Raw genomic sequence first — 27567 nt, forward strand, 5'->3', positions numbered from 1 at the left:
GCTGCCTTTTTAAAGGTCTCCTTTCTTTGTTTGAATTTGTAGGGTGATATTGGACCGCTTGGGGTCCCTGGAGAACAAGGCCTCATCGGACAGCGGGTGGGTAGAAAGCGCCAGCTTTCAGGCTGCTTGATACAGATTATGCTAAGTGATCTTGTGATAAACCCTCTGATTCCCACAACCGTTCAGTCTTAGGGATGTGTACCGTATGAAGGGCTTTGTAGACCTGGATAGGGTGTGTTTGTTGGCGGGAGAGTTGTGGGGGGGCAGAGATCAGCTGATTATCAGGTGCATTGCAATTCAGGATTATGGAAGTCACCATGAGCAGCAGAGAGCTCGAGACAAAGGCAGTGAGGCTGGGATTCAAGATCATACTCCCATCATCCCTCTAGTGGCTTCCAAAAGGACTCTGGCTCACCCGGGGAAATCTTTTGAGACTTGAGGTGATGATGACAGGGTTTAACAATCCGCTTACGTGTCTTTTAGGGTGATCCCGGTCTTGAAGGCGACACTGGCCCACTAGGACCAGATGGGCTGAAGGTACTAAGCACCCCGCTTTTCTAATTTTAACCGTGTGGAAGGTCTCCTTGAAATGAATCTCCCCTTCTTCCAAATCCCCCTTCCCCCCCCGGAAGGGAGTCTGAAAACATTCTCTTCTCATAATGGGTTTCCCCCACTTGTGCTGTTTTCATTCCACACTAGACTTCGCCGCCACGGCATGAGACAAGGGTTTCCACTCCAGGAACATGTCCATCTATCCTAGAAAGTCCCGCCAAATAAATAAAAATATCCTGGTGTCAGTCCAGCCGTAATTTGCTGCTCTTCTCAGCTGCAATCCGTCATTGGGCGTCGGAGCTGAGCTAGTCCTCCCTCGCAAGATAACCCTGCAGGAAACCAAACGAAAGCAAACCCTTCGGCTCTGGTTTTCCTCCCCTTTCTTTCAAGACTTTATGGAAAGTTCCTTCCCCATCTGCCACTAAACCAGGCGGTGCTGCTTATGGCCCCAGTTCTTTCCCATATATATATATCAGAGAGTGAAATGGGAACCTCCTGAGTAGATAGAAGCAGCACCGCTTCAGAGGGCAAGATGAGGCAAGATGGGTGAGAGGGTGAGGCTGCCCCTAGAAAAATTATGGTGGCATGCAAAGCCCGCCAGCGCAAGACGAGAAGAAACCTTCTATCTACGGGCCACTGTAGAGACAGACCGTCTCTCCCTGCCTCCCACCAGCTGCTTTCCAGCTCAGTTTTCCCTCCCTCGTTCCTCGGTTTGGTACCCTTTCGAAACCCTCGCACCCAAACCCGGCGCAACGGGGTGCTGTGTAGCCAAACAGCAATGGACAGCCTGCTCACACGCGTTTTACTCTTTCAGGGAGACAAAGGGGAAACGGGCCCAGAAGGCGAAAGAGGCGAGAAAGGGCAAGAAGGCATCAAAGGCAAGGAAGGGCCTCCTGGCTATCCCGGAATCACCGGCCTCCGAGTGAGTTTGCAGGATCACCTGCTTTTCATCCGCATTGTTTTACTCTACTGTTTAGCCATGCGGGCATCTCTTTCGACCCACGAGTGCCTTAATCCGCGATAGCGGTTTTGTCTGAACTTCAGCTGTGTTGGTTTTCGAATACCCTCCAAGCTTCCTGGAAGGATCCGGTCATTTTCTTATGTATGGTGATGAAGCAGTTCCGCTTCATCCATGCTACGTCAAGGTGCTGCGGAAATTGTCCTCGTCCAGATTTCTTCTCCAGAGTTTGGATCCCAGCATTAGCCTGCCCCTGTTTCAGAAAAAGGAGCTGTTGTGTTAAGAAACCTCACAACTGAATGGGGCTTCGAACCCAAGTCTAAGACCAACCCAGTGTTCCCAAATCACTTCACCACAGACAATATGTGTTGCCCGGGTGGTGGGTTTTGGAAGCCTAAAAGATGATGGGTGAAAAGTGGTGGCATCAGGCACATGACGTGATGAGTAATATCTAGCCTCCGAGCATCTATAAAAAGGAAAGAAGGACCCAAGCTCTCATGTGCTTCTCAAGAGTAACTACGTATCCCCCCTTGCACGAGCAGCATCGGGTTATATAGTGGTAACCAGCAGGCGATGTCGAATGGGACTTGGGAACTGCAAGCTTTTAAAATGTATTTTTTTTAAAAAAAGGGTGATGCAGCCAGGATAGTTTTGCCGGCTTGGAATCACTCTCCCTTGTTCTCCTTTAGAGCAGCATCAGGGTGCCGTTTCATGTTTTTAGTACCCGTTTTTATAGAAGCAGCTCTTCTGAACGACAACAGAAAAGCACACACTCTGAATAACTGACATGCTAGGTCAGACAGCATATAGAGCAGCCGGTATGAACGTGGATTCCTTTTGGCTCTTCAAAAGGGGGGGGGGGGTTTGCCAAGCTATTCAGCCGCAGTGCTACAGGGTTCATAATGTGTGCAGGGCAGTGAGCAAACCGCCAGAGTGTGCTTGTTGGGATCCGAATGCATTTCCGCTGTCCCTTATTTTGAAAAGCTACAATGAGGCCTGAAACAAAGCAGGGGGGGGCAGAGAGCCCCACCGTGGCAAGGCTGCTGTTCCTCCCCTGTGGTTCTGTGTGTTCAGCTTGAATGCGGTAATTACACATAGAAATTACAGAGAGCAATCAAATGCCCAGCGATGGCTTGAAAGACAAGGAGGGAGAAAGGCTGGAATAAGATGAGATGCGGGCTCCTTCCATAAAGACACGTCGTTTCAAAACCTTCAGTAAAACCAGTCTTCTGTGGTGGAAGGATCCTAGCGGAGAGGTATAGAACAGTTTCACGTGCAAAAATGTCTTGGGCTCAAGTCACTCATCCTCCTTCCTTCTGCTTCCACAAACATGTTCTCCTAATTTAGGGTCCCTTCTTTTCTGGAAGGAACTGAGGGTCCAGAGCCAGAAAAACAAGTCCCAAACTTTGCAGGAGCAATTGTGAATGGAGAGAAGTTTTTGGACTACAGATCCCAGAATCCTTTGCTTGACACGATCATGCCGAGCCAGAGAGTCACTCTTGCACACTACGGTTGAGCTGGCACTTATACTTCTTCGGCATCATTATAGCCGTGATCTAAACTCAAGTGTCTCGGTTAAGAGTCAGCAAGAATAGCAAAAGGAAGGAAGATCCCTCGGGATTCTGGGATCTGTAGTCGACGGATGTAACTTGTCCAAACTCTCTGAGTGTGAGGATAGAGTCCAGTGCTTGCATTGCCCAACTCTCGGGCACGTCGGTCTTCCTCCCAGCTACGTGAATGCAAGGGCTGATTCACCGCCACTCATTCAGACATGTGCCCGCGGTCGAAGTGAAGCAGAGATTCCATTATATAACCTCCGGTACCTTTCCAGCTGCTGGATCCATCCTGCCAGGAGCTGAGTGTAAGCCGTCCCATCCCGTCGACATTCCTCTATAAAACCTCCTCTCTCCTCGGCTGCGGGGGATCCAGCGTTTCGTTTTTTCCTCCTCTGTAGTACAACGGAGGAGCCAGAAGCCGCGGGAAGCGCCTGCCAACTGGCAGAAGCCTGCGCCTGATGGGTTTTCAATTGCTCACTCTTGTTGAGTGCAGCCGCTTTTCATAACACGGTGCCCTTTTTTGCAGGCTGGGAGTCTTCGGTAGCCAAAGCTTGTGTCGTTCCAGGAAAGTAATTGCAGAGTTCATATCCAACATGTTCGGTGGAAAACAAGAAAATCCCTGTTTTTACAAAGAGGCAGGAGATGAATCTCTCGGTTTTAGATTACTTCTGTATTTTAAAAACAACAACGACAGCAAAACCACATTGAGTGTGAAAATAATTAATTACAAGTGATGGCCACATCTATAACTAGCTACATTTTGGGTAACAAGAGTGTAAGTAAGATATCTTTTGAAAGGAATGTAACAAATAGATACGAAGTCATTTTTTGGGTATAATGCCTGACATTTTCTAGTTAGCTTCAGCGGGGATTTTAGGCAGTTTTAGAGATATTTGGACAAAAATATTTCCAGTATTATGTTACTCTTTTGTTAATCAAATTGAAAAAAGAATATTCGGTTTTTGTTTTATTGATCCTTTGCATTTTTTGTATTTTCAAAGTACAGTATCACAGTCGGTCGCCAGAGGGAGCTACATAATATTTCCCTGTGATTCCCTCTCAGTAACGGCAGTACGTTAACAGAATTAATGAATTATTTTTGCCTGTGAGCATCAATAATGATCTTCTGCCTAGTCGAGTAGTTGATGACTTTGGGAAAAGGAAAACATTGTGGTTTGGTCAGTTGTCAAACAGAATTGAGAACTGGTTTTATAAATCATGGTTTTTCCTTCCTTTAATTTGGGTGGTGAGTAGACAAGTCATGATTCATGTCACCCTGGATTGCTCTCCCTTCAAAGATCTCCTGATTTTCGAGGACGGGAGTGAATTTATGAAGCTGACGGCTGTAAAAAGACATTAGAGGCAACCTGTAGTTGGAAGAGAAAAATCCTGAAGGTTGTCGGTATCTCAGTGAGAGCATTGTTCACTTCCGGGACTTTGCAAATTAGCTTGCTTTGTTTTTTTTCTTTCCCTTTAGGATTTAAGTATGGGCATTCTTTCAGAACCAGAAAGTCTGCCTCAATCCCATCTCTCCAACACTGATATGCTTTTGGCTTTAATGATGTGTTTCTGCTTCTGAGTGTTCAGGAACAGGGAGTGAATTCCATGGCATTAAGTGCTGTCTGAAAACTGCCGTCAGTGGTATCTTTGCAAAATATGAGTGCTATGATTGCACGAGAGTGTTGGCGATCATTCTTTCTGGCCCAAGGGAGGAAGTTCGGGGTGTCTGTTTTTTATTGAACTGGATGCAGTCTCTCTGTACCCCATGGCATCACGTCCCCGGGCACAGTGACTGGTTGTCACCCGAAAAGAGCGCTAGCTTTGTGCTTGACGAGGAGCCCGCCCCCTGCCACCTTCTCCCTTCAGCCCTTGCCCTCCACGGAAGGCACTCCTGCTCTGTCTTGCGCTCGGCGGCGTCCCACCAGCCGGGGTGGAGCTTCAGGGACGAAGGAGGAGCTGGCAAGCTTTAATTAAACCCCGGGTGGCTCGGCCCTCTCTTGCTGTGACCGTTGCTCCCTTGGCTATGAGCCGCTGCAGGTAAGCAGCGTCTGCAGAACGCTGTCCTTGGTGCTGATCTTTCCCCCCACCTGCTCTGCTTCATGTGGTGCCGGGCAGGGCCTTACCGTTCCAGGAGCAAACCTCGCGTCCTGTTTTGATATCTCCTCAAGTAACCCTTAGGAAGGGGTGGCCCTGAAGGTTTTTGTGCTCAGGCCGGGCTTCTGAACTAGACCCTACTGGTCTTGACTAGCATTGGGCTTGTTCTCGGTTTCTAAGCTCTGGGCTCTTAATCCTGTCTTAGCCTCAGAGCAAACCCAAGATATTTGCCACCTGAGGCAGAAGATGGCACCCTGCTTCCCATTTCACCTGCAAAAACCAACCAGAGTTTCGGTGGAATATTTGTTCCGCCCTGGTGATGGGGACAGTACCTTCCGTTTCGCCGGAGGCTAGCAGGACAGTAGAGGTTGTCTGGCACAGGAGAAGAATCGGAGGAGTGCTGGGGCTGCCATTTCTTCCCTCCATATCCCTCTGCATCTGCTACTGGAAATGACTGCCTTTCTCTGCCTAATGGTAGGGCCAGTCCCGTTTTAACCCTCTAGCTTGATTCCTCCTTGCTTCCTGGTTACCACTTGACAAATGCCTACGTGAAACGAAAGACTGGTTTTTTCCCCCTACCTTGAGCTAGCTGATGGGTCTCTTGTGATTGGATGCCATCAGTGGGATAGATTGGGTGATCTAGGGAAAAGTTGTTACTCTTCGGGAGTGATCCCATCTGAGGCAGGGAGAAGGGAATTTATTTTCCCAGCTAGAACATATGACCTGAAACAGACGCTGAAAATACATGCAAGGCTTCTGAAACAATAAGACGTATCAAAGTGTTTCAAGGCTGCAGAGCGCCCTTCTCTCGGCCAGCTGGTTTTGAGCCAACAAAAATGAACTTTGGAAGCGAATTATTCTCATTTGAGGACCGCCCGTCGCAGCGGGTTTTGCCTGAGAGGACAAGAGCTAAGAAAACTTGAGGCAACGAACCGGAAAGGATGATGGGAGATGCCAGACTCTACTGTTCCTTCATATTGTACTAGTAGTTTTATTTTTTTTCTTTTCTAGTTCCACCAAAGGAGTGACGCTTAACCCTTCAGAAAATGAAAACAACAATGTATTGTCTCCTTTTTTTGTGAAATGGGCAGGCATCCCTGACTGCTTACTGCAATTTTTGGGGAGTTTTCAAAGAACTTGCTATGTTAAGCCTGTTTCGCCGTGTGTAATTAAAACCAAAACAAAAAGGAAATCAAAAGTTCTGTGAAGACTTTTCCTAGACATCTGCCAGGAGGCATATTAAGATGTAAGGTGTCAAGGAAGTGTTTATTCAATGCCAGCAGAGAAATCAAATGCATTACACACTAAAGGCATTAGTAAAGAAGTCTGAATTTCCAGAATGCATAGAATCACTTTTATTTGTTGTTACACAAAGCACCATAAATAACTGATGTTCTGTTCAAGTTTCCTTTCTCACACATTTCCCTTTGATGACCCTTTTATCTCAGGAAATACCGTTTCCTTCTGCATCTGGCCTGTCCGTATGAGGAAAGATTGTCTTGTGTACTTAAAGGGGAGGATGGTTGTGTGTAATTGTTTTATAAGGCTTCTTTGATTTGCATTCCATGGAATGGCTTTTTCCCCATCTTGCATGAAACTAGGAATACTAAAGTACATGGGCTATTTTAATACGCTTATATAGCTGCTATATTCTAACACTTGGTTCTATCTCAAAGTTACAGTGGAGAGGAACGTCCGCAGTGGCATCAGAAAAAAACACATTTATTTCAGGGTGAAATTTTGTTAATTATTATTAATCATTAATCATTAATCATTAATTATTAATTAATTAAATTATTATTATTATTATTATTATTATTATTATTATTATTATTATTATTATTATTATTATTATTATTATTATTATTATAACCTATATGCCACCCATACTACACATGCCAAAGAGAAAATAATCTGTCGTGCCTTTTAGTACCTACTTACTACATTTAAATCTGAGGAAATTCAGTGCCATTAAAGCCTCTTTCCCTCAGCCTCGCTCTCTTGATGTCACCTTTTTGTGAATTTGATGCAACAAAAAGTTAGGTTGCCATTCAGTCGTTAGCCCCAATGAATTAGCCCCACGACAGCAAGGTCCTTGAATCCACAGGATGTTGGTCAAACATAAGCTTACACCATGAAGTCAGTGTTGGTAAGCTTACGCATGTAAGTAAGCTTATATTTACAGTGGTGCTTCGCTAGACAGTTACCCCACGTGACAGTTTTTTCGCTAGACATTGACTATAGCGATTTGCAAAACAGTGATTCCTGTGGGGGAATTTTGCTGGACAATGTTTGGTCCCTGCTTCGCAAACCGATTTTCGCTAGACGACGATTTGCTTTTCGCTAGACAATGATTTCGCTAGACAGCGATTTCAGTGGAACGGATTATCATCGTCTAGCGAGGCACCCCTGTACTGGGTAGAGCTCTTCCAGTTAGAACGGGCAACGTGATCCAGCCTCCAAACTCTTAAGCTCACAGTTGCGAACCAAATTAGGTTCTGTGAGACTGTCCTGAGTCCAGGGGGCCATCTGGCTGTGGGTTTCAGAGAGCTCTCCACTGAAAAAAAAATCACATTGCCAACCATGCAGATGGAGCAGGGGCGAGGGATTTCATTCTGTGTCCCTGTTTTTGCGATGTCCGAGAAACTGTTCAGGGGAAGAGAGCGCCTTGAAACAAGACAATGGAAGGGCACAGGATTTGGCTGCCGGGACCCGGATTGCGCCATTCATGTTCTTAATGTGTTCCCTAGCAGCTGTTCCTTTTTAGTACTAGCAATTCTTTGGCCTCCCGCCTGGGGGTTACAGGAATCATCATAAAACGCAGTCCCTCTGATCCGGTGCTCCGAGTGATGAAATGAGGATGAGTCACATTGCGTCCCTGGGAAAATACCTAATAACGCCTTCCTCTCGCCCCCGCCCCCCCGCTCTTCCCCCCCTGTTTCCTTCTTTGTTGGATGCCGCTCAAGGACAGGTGCATCCACAGAGCCACCCAGAGGAAATTAAGGGGTTTTCTGGACTATTTTGGAAAAAGTTCAATAATAACATGAACATGGCTTCTCTCCTTTCTTCAGGGACCAGAAGGCAAACCGGGCCGACAAGGGGAAAAAGGCAAAAACGGACCGAAGGTAGGGGGTTCTTCCTTTTTTCTTACTGCTAGGGATGTCCCGGAGCATCATCTTCCGCTTCCATTTCGAGTGGGGCTGGCCCTGGGAGTGAAACGACCTATGAGAAGGGATTCATACTCCACGTGATTCACCCGTTTCCCTTCCCACAGCATTTCCTGTGCAAAAAACAAACAAGCCTAAAAAAAAAAATCAGATTTACAAATTAAGCCCCCGCTTATGCCTTCCAAGGACCAATCACAGAACAAAACACACTGAATATAAGATATTTGGATGAGGTTGTTGGACAAGCAGACTTTTGTTTTTAACCACTTGAGGGAGTGCTTCTGCAAATGTACCCTCTTGATGGGCTGACTAACCTTCTCTCGAGGCGAACGTTGATTCTGAGGTGCTAGACTTTATACTGCGGCTTCTTTACCTGACATGCTGGCTCTCGCGTTGCGGCCCAGATGCAAACCATTGATAGCCCTTACACTTGTCTGGGTCCATCTTAACGGTATCCTGAGATTTCCACTTTTGGTGAGGTGCCTGCGCCTTCCTGTGAGAGAGCCTTGGGGGCACCACCTGGGCAGGAGCAGAGAGTCCTATGGGTCTCCCCAAACGATCAACCCCTACGACCCCACTGGGTCATGGGATGGCGGGTCAACGTGGTATCCAGCCGCTGTAGCTGTTGCAGCACAGGATAGCCTTTTTTTGGGGGGGCGTTTAGCAGGCCTTCCCCTGACGTCTGCTCTGTTTGTGTCTCTCCAGGGCAGCAAAGGTCACCAAGGCCAACTCGGGGAGACGGGCCCGGCTGGGAGGACGGGATCCGTGGGGACTCAAGGCCCGAAAGGGTCCCGAGGTACCCGAGGACCTATGGTGAGAATCGAGTGGGGGGCTCCTTCTGTCTCTGTCTGGGGAGGGGGCCAGGATTCCATTAGCCTTGCTTTTGAGCAGAGATGGGGGGGGGAAGGGAGAAGAGGAGCTTCCTCCCAAGGAGATCATGGATGAAGCCACCAGCGAGGACTGTGCAAGGACACAGCTGACCCTTAACCCTTGTGTGTGTGTGTGTGTGTGTTCCCCCCTCCCCAACAGGGTTCTCCAGGAAGAATGGGTGTGCAAGGTGAGCCAGGCTTGAAGGGCTACCAGGTGAGTCTTTATTTGTTTGTTTGTTGGGCTGCTTGTCAAATCAACCGTGCCGTCATTATTATTATTTTTTTATTTGTTCAATTTATATCCTGCCCATCTGGTATATTCTACCACTCGGGGCGGCTTTCTTGCGTTGCGATGGGCGTTGAGGCTGGACCTCCCTTGTCCATCTGCAGGGCCGGTCAGAAAAACAGTCTGGCCCGTTCGAAGAGGTGGAGCCGTTTCCAGGATCCCCTACTGATGGCATGTTCCTTCTCCTTCCTGTCTCCTTTAGGGTCACACGGGACCACCCGGCCCAATTGGACCGCCCGGGCCCAAAGGCGAAAAGGTAAATCAGTAGAATCTATGCGATGTGGCAAAGTTCAAGAAAAAAAATGTTAGAGGATGCTGTGACAGGAACTGTAGGTTCATTTCCCCCTTTAGGCCAAATCTGCGGATGGCCTGTGTGGTGAAAAGCCAGGGAGGGACAAAATACATGCCAACTGGCTTTCCCTCCAGACACACAGTTCCTTCAAAGCTCCATGACTTAGCCATCAGACTTGCAAGCGAAACCTGGGTTTACCTGTTTACGAAAGAAAAACAAGCTAACTCCAACATGGGGAGGTGAGAAGGGCTCATTGTCCTTTGTTTCCCATTCCCACCCACCCCTTGCAACAACCCAGCCTTTGTCCTGTTCTTTAATCACTACATCATCCTACATTGTGGCTTTTCTCTCTCTCTCTCTCTCTCTCTCTTCCTCCTCTTGGGAGCAAATCTTCAGTTCCACTTACTAGAATCCAAAAGAGCTCCTTAATATGACTTAGGACAAGCACAGCTGCACTGGATTTGCATTAAGTCTAATATTCCACGCAGTGTATATGGTTATGATCTGCACTTTGCTAATTCACAACTTGGAACGCTCATCCCATGATTTGAAATGTAATCTGGTTTTATTATCCAACATGGGCTTAGTACCGCACAATCCTTGACCATCTGTTAAAGATCTCAGATTGTTCACAAGAGGCTCTGCCATCTGAGTATAATTCCTATATTATTAGTTCCGTCTGTGAGTTCGACGCTTTGTTAGCCTGTTTCCCAAAAAGCAAGTTCTAATGGGAATCTGGCAGGGAGGTGGTGTGTGTGTGTGTGGATACGGTGAGGTGTTTTTGAAAAGATCAAGTGGGGATCTAGTAAGAAATGTTTCAGGGGACATTCCTTTGTATGGAGAAAGGTCTTATGATCCCGGTTTGTTCCCGCCCCGAGTGGTGGGATCCCTCTGGATCTTGCCTTAGCCCGGCATCATCATAACATTTGAGCCAATGTCCTCCCACGCCTCCCTTCCTCCGGTGACCTTGTCTTTAAGGGTTCACGGCCTTCCCGTGGTGAGGCCTTAAACTAAAACAAGGCACAAACGTTCATTCAATCCAATGTGCAGAAGTAAACGCTGCAATACGCTGGCCAGCATGTCCAACTGGGATGAGCATTGCTTTTTGTTTGTTTGTTTTTTTGAGGCTGGTTTGTTTTCTGACTGGCAGCTGTCTCTCACTCTTGGCCGTAGGCAAGGAGCCTAAGGAGACTTTCAGATTCCTCAAGGGGTGCCTTGTCGAGATAAAAAAAACCACCAAAATCGTAGCGGACGACATGTTTAAGCGAGCCATATTTACATTCGTGCTCGCATCCACCCTTCTCGGAGGGCTGGCGAGACACCTCTATGGCGCTTTCAGGGACTTGCATCCCGATGCAAAAAAAGGAACGAAGGGAGAGGCCTTTCCCGCCTCCTCTCCTGGCCCTGGGGAGGTTTTCTTTCTGGCCTGTTCTCGCAAGCTCTCCATCCTTCCCTTCCAAATTTCTACGAGGGCTGTTTCAGCCTTGCGTCGAAGTCCCACACACCCTGTTTCCAAAGACGGCAGGGAAATTCCTGTCTTTTGTCACTCTTCTCGCTGCACCACTTTCTCCTGCCCCGGGCCCTGTTTTTTAGTGGTTCAGTAAAGGTGTCCCCCTACTCTTGCATTTGTGTCACCGTGAACCACGGGGCGTTTCCTTCGTTCTTTCCCATTTTCCCTGGCGTCCCAGCCAGCCACAAATCTCCCCTTCCAATGTTCCCATATCCTGGGAAGGGAAATAGCGGGATGGAAATGGATTTTGGATGCCATGGGGAGGCAAGCAGGGCTCTCTCTCTCTCTTTGCATAAGGGAAGTGCAGGAAGCAGGCAAACAGGTGCCTCTTTTCTGACCGGCCCTGGCATGTTTCATCTTTCACCTCCTTTTGAGGCAGCAGGTTGGTTTAGTGGGGTTCGGGGCAGGCCCTGGGAGCTGCAGGAGGGGAGGGAGTCGCTGGGGACTTGGAAAAAGGAGCCCGCCACTTGACTCACCTTGCCAAACAGAAGGGCCATACCTGCAACCACCCCCCCCACTGCCCCTTTAACCTACGGATGTTCGGTGCAATGCCAGCTAACGAACACTTCCGCTAAGGGTTTTAGAAGGGGTAGCTGTGTTAGTCTGGGCAAGTGTTATAGGTAAAAACAAAGCAGAAACAAAAAGTAAAAAAACAACAACAAGGTAAAAACGCGGCGGTACCTTAAAGACTTAATTTTTATATTTTTTTTAATGTCTTCATCAAGCTCACATTCGGGGAAAAATTACAAAAGTTAGTTTTTAAGAGGCCACTATGTTTTTACCTTTTGTAAACTTCTTATTTCTATTTTTGCTAAGGCCAAGGATGCTAAGGGATATAGTAATTCTATATTACCTTGCACGGTGCTGTAATTTCATTTGGATGATGCCTGTTGTCTTTGTCGAAATTTACACCCAATGAAGGGTCATGGCCTGATCTCAACCCTGGTGCTCATGTTTGCAGGGAGAACAAGGTGACGATGGAAAAGTCGAAGGGCCCCCTGGACCGCCTGGAGACAGAGTAAGCGATCTCTTCTGTCTCCATATTCATTGATAAGCTGAAGCTTCCTGCAAGTCAGATGATACACCCCGTATCCTCAGCTAGGTCTGCATACCTAACAGAGACATGCAAGAGAGCTACACTGGAGAGGCAGGTCATGTCCTGCTTTGAAAATTCATAGGATGCCGTGTTTGTAAATGTGTAAAATAAAATTCCCTGAATGTAGAAAGCTAGCTCAGAAATGAGTGAGCTAGACTGGAAGCTTTCTTCCTGATGTCATACTGTCTCTTTATATCCTGCCATTTCCTCAATAAGCCCAGACTTTGGCTAGGTCGTGTAAATTGGATTAATAATAAATTGGATTAATAACAAAAACAATAAAATGGCCATATTACACTTAAAATGTAAGGGGGAAAAAGAAATCAAGATTTACAAAACTTAGAAGGTAGCAATTAGTGTCATTAAGAGCTGATTTATTCTACACTCTTCCTTCCACCTTCGGCGTTCTCTGGAAAGGAGAACTTTTAACGTTTGTTGGAGGAGGAGAGTACCTCCTGTAAGAAGAAGAAATCCTGTAACCTCAGGCCACCCCCAAACAGGCCTTGCTCTCAGTGACTGCCATGACGTCGCCTCCCCAGGGGAGGGACGCGAGCTGGGGCTGGGAGGAGCGTGCTTGCATCTCATGTCTCCCCTTTTTTTCTGTCTCTGCCGCTCTTTCGTAGGGTCCTGCTGGTGACAGAGGGGACCGTGGCGAATCTGGAGACCCTGGTTATCCTGTGAGTCCTTCTCCAAATCCCTGGTTAGGAAATTAACCATCTTGGGAAAAGTTGTTTCTGCTCTGTAATGTTCCACGGTGCTGGAGCCGGTCGGCCCACTAACCTTTTAAAGTGAATCTGGGGGTGTGTCTGCTTGCCCCTCACCCTGAAGAGGACCTGTAACACCAAAGAAAGAGGACAGCCATTTATATAAAACTGCACATACTCATTCATAATGTGCACAACATTAGAAAATGATTTTAAAAAAAATACCTGGGCAGGGAAGGCTGGAACCGGGTGACTTTTGGGGCTTTTCGCTGAGTCGGCCGTCCAGGTCCTGAATGTGGTGGAAGAGCCACTTTGGGGAGCTCACCATGGGGAGAAAAGAAAGATGAAAAGGCTGAACAAAGGCCCTGGTCTGAGGATCCATAACAAAAGCATGTCCTTCGAAGCTAATATCTTCGTCATCTTCAAGAGACGGGATTCCGGCAGACTTTTGGAGCCCATGTTTACTTCCTGAGGACCAAATACCGAATAAAGCAGGCTGGTTTGCAAACTATTTGAGGTGCAAAAAGTTCATGCTCTAGTTGGACTGGCTTGGAACGGGAGTCCCTCAAGATGTTGGGACTACCTTTCCCCTCAGTCTTGATCTTTGGCTGTGTTGGTTGAGGATGACAGGAGCTGTATCGCCTGAACATAGGCTAGCCTCTGCCAAAGCCTCGTTATTGCTTTACTACCTGAGAAATGTCTGCATTTCTCATCACTCGGATGCGTTGCAAGAGCTTAGCATGGTTGGGCGTCTGCCAGGATCCGTATCCCAGTGCCAGCCCTCAGAACGTCCTGGATCCATCCTGCTATTGCTCCTCCTGTTCCCTCTGCCTGCTCGCCTGACGTCTCTGAGCAGCGACAAGAGGGCTCTGCTCTATCGCATGAATCGTCGCTTGCTCGCCACGTGACGATAAAGTACACATTGGGTTATAAGGAGGAGATCTGGTAGTGACAACATGAAGCATAGCTAAGACTTGATTGTATATAAGCAGGTTCTCATTATGATCTCTCTGTATCTAAGAGCCATCCATCAAACCGGGTCCTCGTCTTCGTAGCCCGCGAGGTGTTGCTTAATTTGGACGAACTCCTCTCACAACTGTTGGTCCTTAAATCTCACGCCTGAAAGATTTAACTTGGACCCTCTCTTTCTTTTCCCTTTAGGGCCAAGAAGGCCTCGACGGAGAGAGAGGAAAACCCGGCCAGCAGGGGCTCCCTGTAAGAAACCTGTCCTCGCGATTTCTCCTTCTGAAATGTGTTCTCTGCTTGCATGAGAAATGTGTTGGAGAGAGCAAGAGGGAAGCGGGATAGACCCAACCCGGGTGCAGGAACCGACTCTCCCGAGCGCACGTTGACAAGCACGGTCCTGTGCCTCGTTTCCTGGGCGGAGCAAGAGCCGGTCGTGACCCCCCTCCCGATACTCTCCCCCCTTTCATGTCCGCTCTTGTTGAAACAAAAGGCAGGCGGAGGGGCCTTCCTTAACGAGAGATGTCTGTCTGAGGGGACCCCCCCCTTTCCACGTTGCCCTTCGTGTGACCCTCCTGTCCCTTTCTCTTGTCATAGGGACACCCAGGACCACCCGGGCAACCTGGGCTGAAAGGATCCAAAGGGAGTCCGGTAAGGTTTGGCAAGACAACACAGCTGGCAGGGCCACCGGCATGAATCTTGACCAGGCTGTCTTAAATTCCCAAGGGGCAGGATAGTGGAGGCAGGGGTGGGGTGGGGGAGTTTCCCGAAGGAGTGGTCCACTTGTATCAGGGCTGCAACCTTCCAGTCTGCCAATGGAACACCCCAAATCCCGAAACCATATCTAGGGGAGAAAGAAACGTAGGAGGAAGATCTACCCTTCAAAGGTAGGGGTCAGATCGGATGATCTTTGAGTCACCCAGCCCTCCGCCCTCAAAGTGGCACTGCCCTCACGGAGACTCCTGGAGGTATAAGCAACATTTCGTCGCTTGGGCCTCTGTTTATTCTTCTCTTTCTCTTTTTGTCTTTTTAAGGGCCAGAAAGGAAAGGAAGGGCGAAAGGGTGTCACCGGGAGCAGAGGTTCGCCGGTAAGGGCTAAATACAGTGTGCCTTCTCTTCTCTTCTCTTCTCTTCTCTCCTCTTCTCTCCTCTTCTCTTGTCTTGTCTTCTCTTGTCTTCTCTTGTTTTGTCTTGTCGTGTCTTCTCTTCCTTTGTCTTGTCTTGTCTCATCTTCTCTTCTCTTTTCTCTTCTCTTCTCTTCAACTCCCTTGTCTTTCTTGTCTTGTCTTGTCAGCATTCAATTAAGCAATAGTGGTGGTGGTGGGTATGCCAGGGCAACAGTGCATGGATCTGGTGTAGCTCTGAGCTCCCTGCCTGCCCCCGCCAAGCTCTTTCCTACAAAGAGAGAAAAAAAAATCCTCAGAGGTTAAGCTTTTATTGATTGGGAAGGCAAGATGTTAAGTGCCACTTTCCAAGCCAGCAGGGTTGCGGGCTGCTAGTCGACCATGCAGTAGCAAAGTTGCTCCATATGCTGTGTGGAGGAGAGCTTTACTATGCCCGTGTCTATGTCACCCCGACCTTCCGTGACAAGGGTCTTTATTTGTCTTCTCAGGGTCTTGTTGGGTTGCCCGGTCCTAGAGGAGTGATTGGAAGGCAGGGTCAAGAAGGCCCCCCCGGAGTTGATGGGATTCCTGGGAAAGACGGCAGCCTTGGGCAAAAGGTAAGCCGAGGAGATGGACCGCCGTGCCCCTCTGAAAACATCGCTCTCCTGCGAGGCTGGAGGTTAAGGAGGGTACGGGGTAGCTGGGGCTTGGAGAGGAAACCACACCAGTGCTCTCTGGCTAGGGTTTGGCTAGGATCAAAGCTGCCCGTCAAAGCTGATGATACCGTGTTGGATGGACCAGGGTTCCAGCTCAGCAGAAGAAGACAGCTTCCTGCCTTCCTACAACTCTATAAACTGGTGTCCTGCTAGCAGTAGTTTAATGTGTGAAGCTTTGTTTTCAAAATTTTCTGCACGCCGCCCTGGGATTGCCTTTGATGTTTAAAAATAAAAGAAATAAAAGCAACCCATGCTAAGGTATGAATCCTATCATTACTACTACCACAGGGACTGCCACTGGTGCTTAGTTATCCTTCACTTATCATTCCTCTTAAATGTGACTTTCCAAACTCCCGGGCAGCAAAAAGGGCAGTTTTGTAGATCAAGCAAAGGGATGCCCTGTATCCCAACATTTCAGGGAGGGAGCGCTGTGGTCGCAAAATGCCTACAGCTTTTAGGAACGGTGGTTTGTGAAGTCTGAATCCAGCTGCTGTTTCCTGATGGTTCTGCCCTTTAATCCAGATGTGTATTTTAAAAGTGTTTATAATTTTAAGGGCAGATATTATTGACTATTGAATATTGAGGAATGCTTAGTTTGGTTTATTGCCGCTGGCAGTCTTGGATGGAAGATTTTTTGGGGGGGGAAGGGGGGGCTTTATTCAAAAGTCTGAGCATCCTCTGTGCTTCCCAGAAAGTTGGAGATCTGCCACGGAAACGGTCCAATTCATTCATATAGAAGGGAATGATATGTGTATTAAATGTGAGCTCAAAAAGCAACACCTCAGGCTTGCGAAATACTGATATTTCTGCCAGTCCAAAACCTACTCAGTTCACTTTTCCACTGCTATCGGAAAAAAGCATTTGGAAAAATCGGGTGCGTGAAATCTTTCTGGGTTTGAGCTAAGACTTCTGGTGGGGGTATGTTTGCTCTCTTCTTTATTTTTATATATGAGATGGCTGAATAGCTGTATACAGATACAAATAGTTTATTTAGAGTAGGCCCATTGAATCGACTGGTGAAGGGAAAGTCTACCACCCTTAAATCCCAATGATTTGATGGGTCTACGCTGGTGGGTACTTGTGGCTGGATTGAGACTCCCAAGTTCTCCATCTTTCCTTGTGTCGCCGATATAAATACAGAACTGAATATCTGCTCTGCTCTCCTCTCCCCTCTCAATTAGGGAGAACAGGGGGATGATGGGGAAGAAGGCATGCCAGGAATGGTGGGGAGAAGAGGGAACCCCGGTGTCCTCGGTCTGCCAGGAGCTCAAGGCCCCCCAGGATTCAAGGTTGGTTTGCCTCCTCCCCCTTGCCTCCTCCTTCTCGCCCTCCCGCAATTACTTTACAGTTGTTGCAAAGCCGCAGGATCTGGAGTGACACCAGATGCCTGTCAAGGAGAAGCCATCTCCATTAGACGCTGGTCAGTCTTAGCCCTTGTTGGTTTTGGAAGACTTTGGGAATTGGAATTTCAGCAGGCAGCGCTTCGGTCCAAAAACCCGGGAGGGGAGGGGGGGAGAATCAGCGCCTTTCTGCTCTGCGCCAGTTTCTCACATGTTCATTCATAAGCCCCCTTCATCCGGCTTCTTTTTTTTAATGCATATAAAACAGAAGGAGTAGTTTTGAAACACATCTTTCATAAAATAGGGTTTTTTTAATATGCGTTTTAATCTAAACTAATGACACGGTTGGATCCAGGTACATTTTTTGGGGGTCCAAGAACTGTGCTGCATGCAGTTCACGAAGCTTGTTCGCCATCACGCAAGATGCTTTCCGCCCTGCGACATCCCGCCGTCCCCTTTTTCCTGCCGGGTTTCTCTCTGGGTCGCCGTGCTGGCCCATCTGCCCTAGTCCCGTCCTTGTGGCTCAGTCGCGCTCATCCTTGGATGTTGGCCTTAGAACCCAGCCACTTTGGGGCCCCACAATCCCAAATAAACTCTCCCCCACCATCTGTCCAACTGGGAAGATCTTCCAGTTCCCGGCCATGGCCTCAGACAGAGGGGCTCAGCAATACCTGGCTCTGCCAGGATTGAACCTTAGCCTTCTGCTTGAAAAGCTGGTGCTTTCAGGCTTGCTGTCTCATGTGTATCTCTGCATGTTTCCTTGCGGTTGTTTTTTCTAACTGCATGGGGGGGGCGGAATTAAAGGGGAAAATAGGAGAAGAGACACCCGGGAAGATTGCTTATGAATGAATTGGGGGGGCATTCGTTATCAGCTGATCAGTGGACCTTACCCTTGTCTGTGGCTGCCCCCTAATGGCTGCAGTTAGGACTGCACCCTAACTGCCAAGGTTGATCTGGAGCCCTCTCTTGAGGTCTCTTCCTTTTCCAGGCAACGTACCTACTTTTCTGATAACTGGGGGTGGCAAACCAGAAGCAGGTCACAGGCGTATCAGTAACGGAGAGAGGTCTTCTTTCTTCCTGGCACTCATCAGTTTGGAAGTTGGCGCCGGTTTGCCCTTGGTGGGCACGGGGATTCAGCTCAGCCGTGTTTGAATCCTCCATTGAGCGTGGAACCATTACGTTTGGGACTACAACCCCCCCCCCAATCCCTAACCGTTGGCATTTGTAGTCCAAAACAGAAACTTTTTCAAGCTCTGAACTTAGGTATCTTTTCCAGAGCATGTTCCATTGAGTTTTCCTTTGGCTGATGCAGATGCTCCTCTCCTCCACCCCACCCCCACCCCCTTTGGGCTTCTTCCAGGGAGAAAGCGGATTGTCTGGACAAGCCGGTCCCTTGGGCAAACGAGGACTCCCGGGCGGGATGGGCATCCCTGGAAGCCCTGGTGATCCGGGGCCAAAGGGGCAGCCGGTGAGTAGAAGCCTTGGAAATCGAAAGGATCCTCTGTCTGTCTGTCTGTCTGTCTGTCTGTCTGTCTGTCTGTCTGTCTGTCTGTCTGTCTGTCTGTCTGATCTATCTATCTATCTATCTATCTATCTATCTATCTATCTATCTATCTATCTATCTATCTATCTATCTATCTATCTATCTATCTATCTATCTATCTATCTATCTATCTATCTATCTATCTATCTATCTCTGGCCTGTTACCTATGTCTAAAGTTTTTATATAATTGCAACACTTTGTAATTTCTGCATTCTACTCCCTTTTAACTTCAACAGTTTAGTTCCTTACTTCCTGTTCTTTCTTTCTTTCTTTTCTTCCTTCCTTCTTTCCTTCCTTCCTTTCATTCTGTTCTTTCATTCTGTTTTTTCTTTCTTTCTTTCTTTCTTTCTTTCTTTCTTTCTTTCTTTCTTTCTTTCTTTCTTTCTTTCTTTCTTTCTTTCTTTCTTTCTTTCTTTCTTTCTTTCTTTCTCTCTCTCTTTCTTTCTCTCTTTCTCTTTCTCTCTTTCCTTTTTTCTTTCTTGCCTGCCTGCCTTCCTTCGTTGATTAAGAAAGCAACAGGCGGCCACCCCATTGGAAACGGAAGACTCCTTTTTCTTTTTTGCTGCAAGAAAGAGACAAACATGCATTTTTAAAAATAGTGTTCCCGCTTTAATGCCTCTTTTCCCCAGTTCCTTGGAAATCTGCGCGCAGCTCTGTCGCTTCCAAACCGGGCTCGGCCTTGCCAGACCGAGTCTCATGAACATGGCAAGGAAACGCTTCCCAAGCGCCAGAGAGGATCTTACGAGGCTGCAGCGGGACCGGCCCCAAAAGACGGGTGGTGGAAACCCCAACCTTTTGAGTCATTTACAACAAGGCGGAACAAGGCCCTGTGGAATAGTCCGGGGAGTACAGTTGAGCTCCAAGGCTGCACAGGCCGTAAAAAAAGGGGGATTTTTTTTTCCATTGATGAGATTTCTGTGACTCATGGAGGGTCATTCTGGCCCATGTTTTCCCTCCAAATGTTCCAGCAGGCTTCACCGTTTTCTTGTGCAAAGGTCAGGGGATGTGAAAAAAAAAAGTCTGCGTGTCGACGCAGATCACAGGGTGTGTTTCTGGGCCTGGAATGACTTGTACAGCTTGTCCTTCAAATGCTGCCTCCTGGCAGTGCTCTCTCATCCCGAAAGCACCCTCGCCCCACGGGGGGCAAGCTAGTCTCAGGATCCAGAGGGCGTGGGAGGGTCCTCAGCGGATCTGGCTTGGATCTGTCCTTGGTGCGTGGAAGTTGTCAAATGGGGACCGGCTTGCTGGAACTTCAGGAGGCTTTTGCAAATTGTCCCCCGACCCACTCTCTCGGCTTTTAGGTGCTCGGTTTGAGGCGCCTGCCCCCAAAGCACGGGACAGTTACTTTTTCAAGTATAACACCCGGAACGTCATGCCGGCCTGTGGATTCTGGGAGTTATAGCCCAAAAACAGCACCGGAAATGGGGGGGGAAGAACCTTGGGACCGCTCTCAGCAAACTGAGCAAGTCAGCCCGTCTGTTAACATCTGGGGGCCCCAAGGATTCCCCCACCCGAGACGAGGAAGACGTGGCGTCCAAGTATGTGGGTGCCTTTGCAAGTGTTGTTCCTAGTGAACCAATGCAACCTGGGGGGGCCCTTCCTGCTGCTTCCCTAAGCCCCCCCAGAACAGAATTCTCTGCCCGGCCCCGCTGACCCTCGTGCCGCTTAGGGAGTTCTTGAAAGCCTTTCTGGTCCCCAACCCAACTGTGCCAGATTAGTAACGCTGGGTCCTTTCTCTCCACCGCTCGCTCAGAAGACACTGTTGGGCCAAAGTAAGAGCAGCTGGTTTTTGACTCTTTTATATAAAAAAGTCACTTCCTCCCACTTCCACACAGCTTGGCTTGTAGACGCCGTCGTTGCCGCCCTTCCAGCTCGGGGGCCGTGACGGGTTTTGCAGCGCTCAGCGGTTTAAGCGGAACATTTCCATTCACCTAGTCTTCTTCTTCTTCTTCTTTTTTTTTTAAAGGGCGACTTTGGTGAATCGGGATTTCCAGGGATTGCGGGCCTCTTTGGGCCGAAGGTGAGGCCACGGGGGGGGGGGACACATCAATAACCTGCTGCTTTCGGTTCTTCTTCGAGGAGAGCCCTTAGCAGCAGCTGCAGCGGCGGCGCAGGGCCTTTTCTTTTTCGGCAAGCAGCTGCTGCACAGCTGGGGGAGTGATGTTGACACAGCCCAGCCAGCTGGTTGGAGGCCAGCCCCACCGATCCTGACATGGAACAACGGCTAGGCTACTGGGAGGCTAGGTGTTGAATGCGGTGCGAAAGAGCCCTGCCATCAGCTCCTGCCCGTCGGATGGCTTGTTTAGATCTTTCTCCCAGATGTGTGGGAGCTGCTCAAAGAGAAGAGACCCATGCATGACTAAAGTCACGCTCAGTCCTTTTCAAAGGCCCTGCATGCTAGGCAGATCCTTTCCTGCAAACTGGAGATGTTTTTAATATTCTTGGAACTGGGCGGATAATGGCAACTTCCAGGAAAGACCCAAGTGGCTCGTGACTGGAAGACATCATAGAACAGCGCTTCCCAACCTTGGTTAACTGACGTGTTCTTGGACTACAACTCCCAGGCATCCTGGCCAGCGCAGCTGGTGGTGAAGGCTTCTGGGTGTTTTAGTCCAAGAACATCTGGGGACCCGAAGATTAGGAACCAAAGGAGTAGACTGTGAGAGTTGTCGTAGGCATGCTGTAGAAACCCAGGATGCTATTAATGGATTTGTCCTGTGCCCTTCTTCTCACACACGTGCATAGTCTTATGGAGGGAAACGCCTGGGAGGAGAGACGAGTCACTTAAATGTGCAAATGAAGCCAATAACGTCTGCTTGGACTCTCTGGTGTTAACCCAACTGTTGGGTCGGGATGGTTCCTCTCCCCAGGTATTTTATAGTGTTTCTTAAAAGACACCCAGTTCCACCTTGAGTCCCACATCCAGTGACTCTCCTGGGTGGTGGCAGAATGTCTGGAAAATGGCTTTTTTTTTTTGCTTCTTCCACTACTCCAAAATGGTATCTCATTCCTGAATGTCGTTTAGAATTTTTTTTTTGTTCTGAACTCAGGAATGCATGACCCTACCCTAAGCTTTTGTTTCTAGTCACGAACCACCTAGCTCCTTTTTCTGATTTTCTCCTTTGCGTACAGTTCGCCCCCAGATTTAAGATCCAGTGGTGATGCCCTTAGTTATCAGCTACATTCTGTTGCCATGCAAGGTTGCCGTTAGCCAGAAGCAGGGCTTTCCTCTGTGATGGCCCCAGGGCAGTGGAAAGGACCAGGTTTTTTTTTATGCTGCCGCTATTGCTTTGTCTATCTCAAAGGTAAATTGCTTTGAGACCATGCTTGTGTGGGAAAGTAGTTTGTCAATATTATAAGGCTGTCTCACCAAGGTACCTGTTCTGGGCATGATGAACAAACACGTCCGCTTTGGCTTTTCAATTAAAACATGGCAATGTCCTTACTTATAAAATAAATTATGAGGTTGTAAGCATAACAGTGTGCCCATGTGTCTGGGGCTTTCTGGAATTCACAACCAGTCTTTCTGTCTCTAGGGACCTCCTGGAGATAATGGATTTAAAGGAATCCAGGGCCCAAAGGGGCCCCCGGGCCTGATGGTGAGTAGATGAGACGCTTATGTTCTCTGCCTCACCTTATGGTCTGGCTCAGTGGCTCTCCTAAGGAGCACATTGCCCCTCTGCCTTTGCCACCTTGCTGAGCAGTTCTGCCAGCCTTTCCGCTCCCCCCCCCCCAGGTGCCCGGTCCTCAGCCACCTGTGAACTGGGGATAAAACAGGCTCCTTCCAGATGCCTGCTGTGCGCACGGAGCGAGGGGTGGAATCCTTTGCTGGCTTCGGCCATCGAACGCACTGGCCATCTCATCCATTTAATAAACCAGCTAACTTCTCTGTTCTCCGTAGGGAAAGGAAGGTGTCATTGGCCCGCTGGGCATCTTGGGTCCAACAGGAAGTCCCGTAAGTGTCCCTCTTGTGCCTTCAGACTTGGGTTGGGAAGGCTGGCCCACGGGCGGAGCTGGCGTGGCGTCGCGTGGACCCCGGACTCAAGGGGCGCGGGTCCGGAGTCTCGGCTGCAAAACTCCGTCGGTGACGTTGGGCCCGTCGGTCATTCCTTCAGGGCTGACCCCGTTCCTGGGCTGTTCCGAGGATAAATGAGGAGGGAGAAAGCCAGTTAGGCAGCTTTGATTTGGGACTGTGACACGGAGGGAGGGAGGTCACCTTCTTTCCGATGCCTGTTGTTCTTCTGAAACTGGCAATGCTTGTTTCTTTGGGTTAGGGCTGATTCACCCGCTCCTCTCTGGCCCTCTTTCCTTTTTTGCACATGCAAATGTTTTGGATTGAGGTGTAATCCACGCATGTGTCCATTCTTTCCCCCGCAGGGCCCGAAAGGAGAAAAAGGCAGCCGTGGTGAAACGGTGAGTTATCCCTTACAAAAGCACACCCCAATCTGTTCTGTTCTGAACATCAAAGACCTACAGTGTGAACAGGCCAGGGGGTACATCATCATCAGCATCATCCTGGCATTCTGGGAGAGCTCCCCCTGCTTGCTGCGAGCAAGGGCTGCTTCTGATGCCAAACCAGGACATTATGAATGTGCCAGGGTCCACTTCCAGTCTGCTTTCCTTCCCATTCAGGGTGGGAAAGATTATAAGGGGGGCACTTCTCTCACCGCCCCCCCAGTCTTAGAACGCGTCTGCACCAGGCAGTTTAAACCCGCTAGATCCCCCTTTTATTTATTTATTTTATTTATTTAATTTATATGCTGCCCACACTACCCAAAGGTCCCTTTAAGTGCCATCCAACAGAATCCTAGGGTTTGAATTATGGGGAGGGCTTTAAAATTAGAGCACTAGAGAGCTTTGAACGGCAGCTGGAAATGTCAAGCCCATCTTGAAATGACAGACCTTCCGATTCTGGAGAAAGGAACCAGGCCAGCCGGAGAGGGATCAAACAGATATCATAGATGCCGTCCCAGTCCTCGGCTGCTTTGTAAGCTGGCTTTCTGTTTTCCAAAAGAGGTGTTTATCGGCTGTTTGTAGAGCCGTTGGATGGCTTTGCATTGGCGTCCACCGGATGGGACGGCCGAAGGGGCTCTTCTCTCGATGTGTCCTCCCTCACAAAAGAGTGGGAAGTGTGGGTAAACATGAACACCCACATGACATCTGTGTTGCATTTGCCTGTGTGTATAAGAGCAAAGGCCAAAAACTCAGCAAAGGTTGACATTTACCAGGAACTCTTAAGATCTTTGGAGGCTTGCAAACAAATAAACACAACAAATCCAGAAAATTAAAACAGTAAGTCACAAGGCAAACTCCTGCAAATAATCCGATTTTAAAAACAATCATTTGTCACGTTGATCAGTGTTTCTTGACATCCTTAAATGAACGAGCTGTTTTCACCTTTCTCTCTTCTCTTCTTCATCATCTTCTTCATCTTCATCTTCATCATCATCATCATCATCATCTTCTTCTTCTTCATCCAGGGATTGGAAGGCCCGAAGGTGAGTCTTTTCCAGCTCCTGACCAGATGTTCCCCTAAACAGGTGGTAGACGGTTGGCGTGTTGAGCAGAGCAGGGGGGAAGGGGCCTTTCTCTGTGTGTGTGTGTGTGTGTGTGCAGGATGTGAGAAAGAGGGGTCGATGCCAGGCTAAAGCAGAATGGAGTCAGGTGGATTAACATGCCAGCCAAGCACAAAACGCCTCTCCGGGGAAACGAGGACAGTAACTGTAACCAGTCATCAAGTCAATTCTGACTGATGGCGACCCTTTCGAAGGTTTTCCAGGTAGAGAGTGCTCAGAAGGTGGTTTCCCCTTCCCTCCTTCCGGGGGTGCCCTGGGACCACTGTGCAGCTGGCCCAAGGCCACCCAGGCCGGCTCCTCTCCCGGGAGGAATCGAACTCTCAACCTGTGGCTCCACAGACAGAGACCTAAGCCAGCTAAGGAAAGGAAGAACACCATGACCTATTAGAAGAAGGTGGACGAAAACACGAAGCGGTGCTGAGGCTGTCTTGTTAGAAGGCAGGGCTGGGCCAGGTGAACCAGAAACCGCCTTTGCTTGGCTGATGCCCGCAGGGCCCATCGGTTTGGGTTCGTATCTTCTGGTTTCAGAAGGGAGTCACTGTGGTTCAGACCTTCAGCTGCCCTTTGAGCCCCGGCGGGCCGCTTTGCCTCTTTCGCCCATTCGTTTTGCCCACTGCCCTTCTGCTGTTCTCCTTAAACTGTATAGGCTGGGGAAAGCCTCTGGTCCTCCAGGTGGGCTGGCCTGAGACCCCGCCTGCCATGGCTGTTAACCTTACAAGTCATTTGTCCTTGCTGCTGAAATCCCATGAGCCTTCCAGAGAAGCTTGAGTTCGAGAGAGACGGTCTTTAGCTCCCCAAATCACAAAACACGTCCCAAAGTTTTGCAGACCTCAGGAGGTGGGAGAGTCAGATGCTTTTCAGCAGTTAATGAACGCTGCCTTCGAATCGTGGCTTATCCAGTGGGTGATCTTCTTTGCTAACCCCTGCCAATCTTGTCTTTCCAGGGTCCCCCTGGGCCTCGTGGACCCCCAGGGCCTCCGGTACGTATTAAGGACACTGTACAGACCGCCTTCCGGGTGTTTTGTTTTATAAAATGGGTGGCAAGAGAAGGGGAGATCCTGTGAGCTGCCCTCCCCAGAAAACTGGCCGGCAGATAAAAGCTAGAGGATCCAATGAGGAGGAGGGAGAGAGGATCTAGGTCCAAAGTGAGAAGAGCCTCAAGAGGACTAGGAACTTGGAAAACTGAGGCAGAAAGCGGCACCGCTAATACCCCTCTCCCTGCCTCTAGTCCGGCCTCGCCTTCTACCCTCCCCACGAGCCCAGAAACAAACAAGCAGGCAATTTAAGGATTTGCCTGAAACCGAGAAGAGCTGGAGAGGAGCCTGACAGAGACACTAAGGGAGAAACCCCACAGGAACCAACCCCCCCCCCCGTCCTAAGCAAAGGGTGTTGCAAAGGGGGCTTGAGGAGGGAGAGGGTTGGGGGAGAGGTTGCGCTTTTTTTGGTGCAAGAGGAAAGCAGAGAAAAATAAGCCGAGCCAGACCCCGCTTGAGGTGGAAATGAAGCTTCTTCTGTTCAAGGAATCAGAGCTATATCCCTGGGGATCTCTTTGACGCCTCTGATGCCTTGTCATTCTTTATTGAATTTATAGGGCCCACCAGGCATCCCAGTGACACTGGTAAGTTCTCTGGAATTTGATTTTGCTTATCATTTTGTATTTTTTTGGGGTGGGTGGGTAGGCCCATAAGGAGGGGGAGCCACTGTGTTTGGGTGCATTGGCTCTTCCTAGTGTTAAGAAGCAGGAATCCTCCAGGCTTATTTCTGACAAGGAAACCTCGCCACACACTGCAATATTTCCCCATAGCACTCCCACATGGGTTTATTTGTTCCAGGAAATATTCCTCCCCCCCTTTTTTCCAAGCAAACAAAACTGTACCAATTTTCCTTGGGACATGCAGCGCTTTTCCTTGCTGTCGTAACTCTTTTGTTTCGCCATCTAGCAGGCCAGTTACAAAGAGGAAGAAACAGGGAGAGAAATATTTCTGTTTTCTGTTAGTCAGGTTCTCCTGTTCCTTTATTGGTTGGCCTCAATCAAGGAGATCCCGTTCATCATTCTCAATGGAAGGTCCCTCTTTCTGGAGATCTGGCCTGCCAAGCAGCCTTCCAGTGTCAAAACAAAATGCAGATGAACTGCACGGAAAAGTCCTAAAATGCAAAACAACGTGGCAAATATCGCCTCTAGTTTCTTCCTTAATCCTAATCTCCAAAGGTCCTCAGTGGCACTAACTCTAGGTCATCTTTTCCCTCCTTCGACTCTCTTCCATGTGTCCTTGTTTCTTCCCCAAACAGCAGCAAGACGGCTTTGGTGCCGCTTTCCAAACCGCGATGGGTGCCAGCACCGTGTTCAGGCCTGAGGTATGTCGCAGGTCACTCATCAGCCCTTTCAGTTTGGGCTGACTTCATGATCATCCCCAGAGAGAGAGAGAGAGAGAGAGAGAGAAAACCCCCCCCCCCAAAGAATTACAAGAGGAAAACAGAGGTAGAGTGAAACATAAGCCAGTAGAGATAACTCGTAAATTTAAGACTAACCTGTTTAACCCCAAACATAATCATTCCATAACCCCAAGTCAGAAATAAAACATAGTCGTCAGAAATACCCGCAAAGACAAACATCTACTTGACAACACCATGTTTTTTAAAAAGGTGCACGTCTTGTTTAGCACCGTTAAGAGGGTGTGTGGGTGTGTGTTCTGTGCTGACGTATAGCAGAACGGACTTACAGCGACCCTAATTGGGCTTTCAAGGTAAGTGAGATACTTGCGGAGTGGTTTCACCAGTTCCATGGTCCCCAGTTAGTTCCCAAGGCTAAGCAGGGATTCGAACCCTGGTCTCCGGAGTCCTAGTCTGTCACTTTTAGTAACCACATTAGGAAGGCGGCGGCTCATTATTTTACGACACTTTAGACTCCCTCAAAAATCCCCCAGTCAACAGATTACAATGACTTGCTCTGTCTCTCTTCTTCCTCTCTGCTGGTTCTTCCGGACAGAGCTATCCAAACGCCGACCTTCCAGTGCTGGACCAGGGAGGGGAGATCTTCAAGACTCTGCACTACCTCAGCACCCTCATCCAGAGCATCAAGAGACCCCTCGGAACGAAGGAGAACCCTGCCCGCATCTGTAGAGATCTCATGAACTGTGAACAGAAGATGCGGGACGGTAGGTGCCTCCTCGTCCTCCGTGCGGTTGGCGGCTTGTTGGCCTCGTTTAGCATTTGCACTGCTGAGCCCTGGGTCTCCGGGAGT

The 27567-nt window shown here is 48.8% G+C and overlaps 1 protein-coding gene across 3 annotated transcripts in view; it reads left to right on the forward strand.

Moving 5' to 3' along the window:
- The window catches only part of COL27A1 (collagen type XXVII alpha 1 chain), a 134160-nt gene that overhangs the window by 102365 nt on the left and 4228 nt on the right, over positions 1-27567 (forward strand). For all 3 annotated transcript variants that reach the window (XM_078382699.1, XM_078382698.1, XM_072985015.2), the window contains exons 36-59: positions 43-96; positions 484-537; positions 1367-1474; positions 8232-8285; positions 9033-9140; positions 9357-9410; positions 9685-9738; positions 12246-12302; positions 13004-13057; positions 14246-14299; positions 14645-14698; positions 15082-15135; positions 15660-15767; positions 17048-17155; positions 18567-18674; positions 20717-20770; positions 22287-22349; positions 22652-22705; positions 23128-23163; positions 24231-24248; positions 25271-25306; positions 25918-25944; positions 26616-26681; positions 27313-27481. In XM_078382699.1, coding sequence (XP_078238825.1) covers positions 43-96; positions 484-537; positions 1367-1474; positions 8232-8285; positions 9033-9140; positions 9357-9410; positions 9685-9738; positions 12246-12302; positions 13004-13057; positions 14246-14299; positions 14645-14698; positions 15082-15135; positions 15660-15767; positions 17048-17155; positions 18567-18674; positions 20717-20770; positions 22287-22349; positions 22652-22705; positions 23128-23163; positions 24231-24248; positions 25271-25306; positions 25918-25944; positions 26616-26681; positions 27313-27481 — 1606 coding nt within the window. The remainder of the gene's footprint in view (positions 1-42; positions 97-483; positions 538-1366; positions 1475-8231; positions 8286-9032; positions 9141-9356; positions 9411-9684; positions 9739-12245; positions 12303-13003; positions 13058-14245; positions 14300-14644; positions 14699-15081; positions 15136-15659; positions 15768-17047; positions 17156-18566; positions 18675-20716; positions 20771-22286; positions 22350-22651; positions 22706-23127; positions 23164-24230; positions 24249-25270; positions 25307-25917; positions 25945-26615; positions 26682-27312; positions 27482-27567) is intronic.

Source organism: Pogona vitticeps, chromosome ZW-PAR (genome assembly GCF_051106095.1).
Source record: "Pogona vitticeps strain Pit_001003342236 chromosome ZW-PAR, PviZW2.1, whole genome shotgun sequence".
Taxonomy (NCBI): domain Eukaryota; kingdom Metazoa; phylum Chordata; class Lepidosauria; order Squamata; family Agamidae; genus Pogona; species Pogona vitticeps.